The 1,697-nt window shown below is 71.4% G+C and overlaps 1 protein-coding gene across 1 annotated transcript in view; it reads right to left on the bottom strand.

Moving 5' to 3' along the window:
• Positions 1–1,291, bottom strand: part of IRX2 (iroquois homeobox 2) — a 49,297-nt gene extending 48,006 nt beyond the window's left edge. The window contains exon 1 of the mRNA XM_015413319.1: positions 906–1,291. Coding sequence (XP_015268805.1) covers positions 906–1,148 — 243 coding nt within the window. The 5' untranslated portion in view covers positions 1,149–1,291. The remainder of the gene's footprint in view (positions 1–905) is intronic.
• Between the last annotated feature and the right edge of the window lie 406 nt (positions 1,292–1,697).

The raw sequence follows: 1,697 nt of genomic DNA, 5'->3' as shown, positions 1-1,697 counted from the left end.
TCCTCTCCTCCCCCTGACGGAGCGGCGGGGATATTTCCTCCCCCCATGGGGAGGGCGAGGGGGAGAGAGACCGCAGCCGCCGCCCCCCCCCCTTAGCAATTCACTCCGCTAATGCATTGCAAATCCAATTTGCAAACCAGAAGATATGCACCGTTTCGAATTGGTCAAATGCGATATAATTAGCATTTTAATTCGCCCTTTAAACGTTTAAATTGCGCTGATTTAGAGTCTGCAGAATACCGGGATGCGGGGGGGGGGGGCGGGGGGGGAAATTAGCGGAGCAACTCGATAACTTTCAGCAAAGCAAGATCCGCGGCGCTCCCAATTTACCTCCTGTCCTTAACAACCCGCGAACAATAAGACCTCCTGGCAACTTGCTGCCGCTCCCCCCCCCAACCCCCCTTCTTTTGCCTCGAGAAAGTCAAAGAGAGGGACGCTTGAGAGCGGCCCCGAAGCTCCTACATCCAGATCGCCCGGCGGGGACCGACCGAGGGAGGGGACCGCGGACACAACGAATCCCTTCGCCCCGCTTCCCCAGCAGCGGCGAACCCTTTCCCGGGGCGGCCGGCAGAGAGGTGCAAAAACCGCCCGGTCGCGATCGCCGACCCCGCACGACGCCCCCGGCCAGGAGGGGGGGGATCCAGAAGAGCCCCCCCCAGCCCGCCTGAGTTTCCGCCCGGACTCCGGACCCCCATCCGCCAAGCTCCCCTGTCCCCGGCGGGAGGGAAAGACGAGAAGGGGGACGGGGAGGCGGAGATGGGAACGAGGCGGGAGGAAGGCGCGGGGGCGCCGGGAGAGAGGCCGGGACGGGAGAGGGCGAGCGGCGGGGCGCGGGAGTGCCCGCGGCCGGTGCGCCCAAGCCCAGCTCTGCCCGGAGCCCCGGCCCGGCGGCGGCGGCTACCCACCATGTACGAGGGGAATCCGGCGGCCGGGTCGGTGGAGTACTGGAGCGGGCTGCCGAAGCCGGTGGCCGCCGCCTGGGCCGTGAACGCCGCCGATCCCGGGTAGGGGCTGAACGCCGAGCCCGACGACGACCGGGCCAGCTCCTCGCTGCGGGGCGCCGCCAGCGCCGACGCCCCGTACGCCGGGCAGGAGTAGAGCGCCAGCGAGCCCGGCGGCTGGTAGAGGTAGCCCTGCGGGTAGGACATGGCTGGGCAGGGCCGGGCCCGGCGGAGAGCGCCGCTGCTGCCGCCGCCACCGAGGAGCTCACAGCCTCCCCGCCATCGGCAGCAGGCGCGGCAGCCAAAAGGCGAGCGGGCGCCGGGCGGAGGGGACGCGCGCGCCCCCGCTCCGGCTCTCCCCGCCCGCCCGCCCGCCTGCCCGCCTGCCACTCAGCCGAGGCTGGAGGAGGAGGACGACGACGAGGAGGAGGAGGAGGAGCCGCGAGGGGCGGGCAGCAGAGGGGGGAGGAGGAGCGGCGGCGGCGGGGCAGGCGGGAAAGGGAGGCAGCCTCGGCCGGCTGGCCGCTCTCCCGCGCTCGCAGCCCTGGCGCCCCCTGCAAAAAGGACGCCGCGGGTCCCGGAGCGGGGCAGAGGAGCCCCCCTCGCGGGCGCATTGGCAAAGGAAGCTGTCCGTCACGGCGGCTCGTCCGCCCGGGACACGCCCCCTCCCCCCCACCTGGCTGCTCTCCGGGAAGGGCGGGAGCCTGGCCGCTTGCTCGCCCCCCCCCGCCCTTCTCGAGGCCCCGCCCACCCCCG

The sequence above is a fragment of the Gekko japonicus genome, unplaced genomic scaffold (genome assembly GCF_001447785.1).
Source record: "Gekko japonicus isolate JY-2015 unplaced genomic scaffold, Gekko_japonicus_V1.1 scaffold60, whole genome shotgun sequence".
Classification (NCBI taxonomy): Eukaryota; Metazoa; Chordata; class Lepidosauria; order Squamata; family Gekkonidae; genus Gekko; species Gekko japonicus.
Note: the sequence above shows the minus strand (reverse complement) of the source record. Positions and strands in the feature narration are given on the sequence as shown.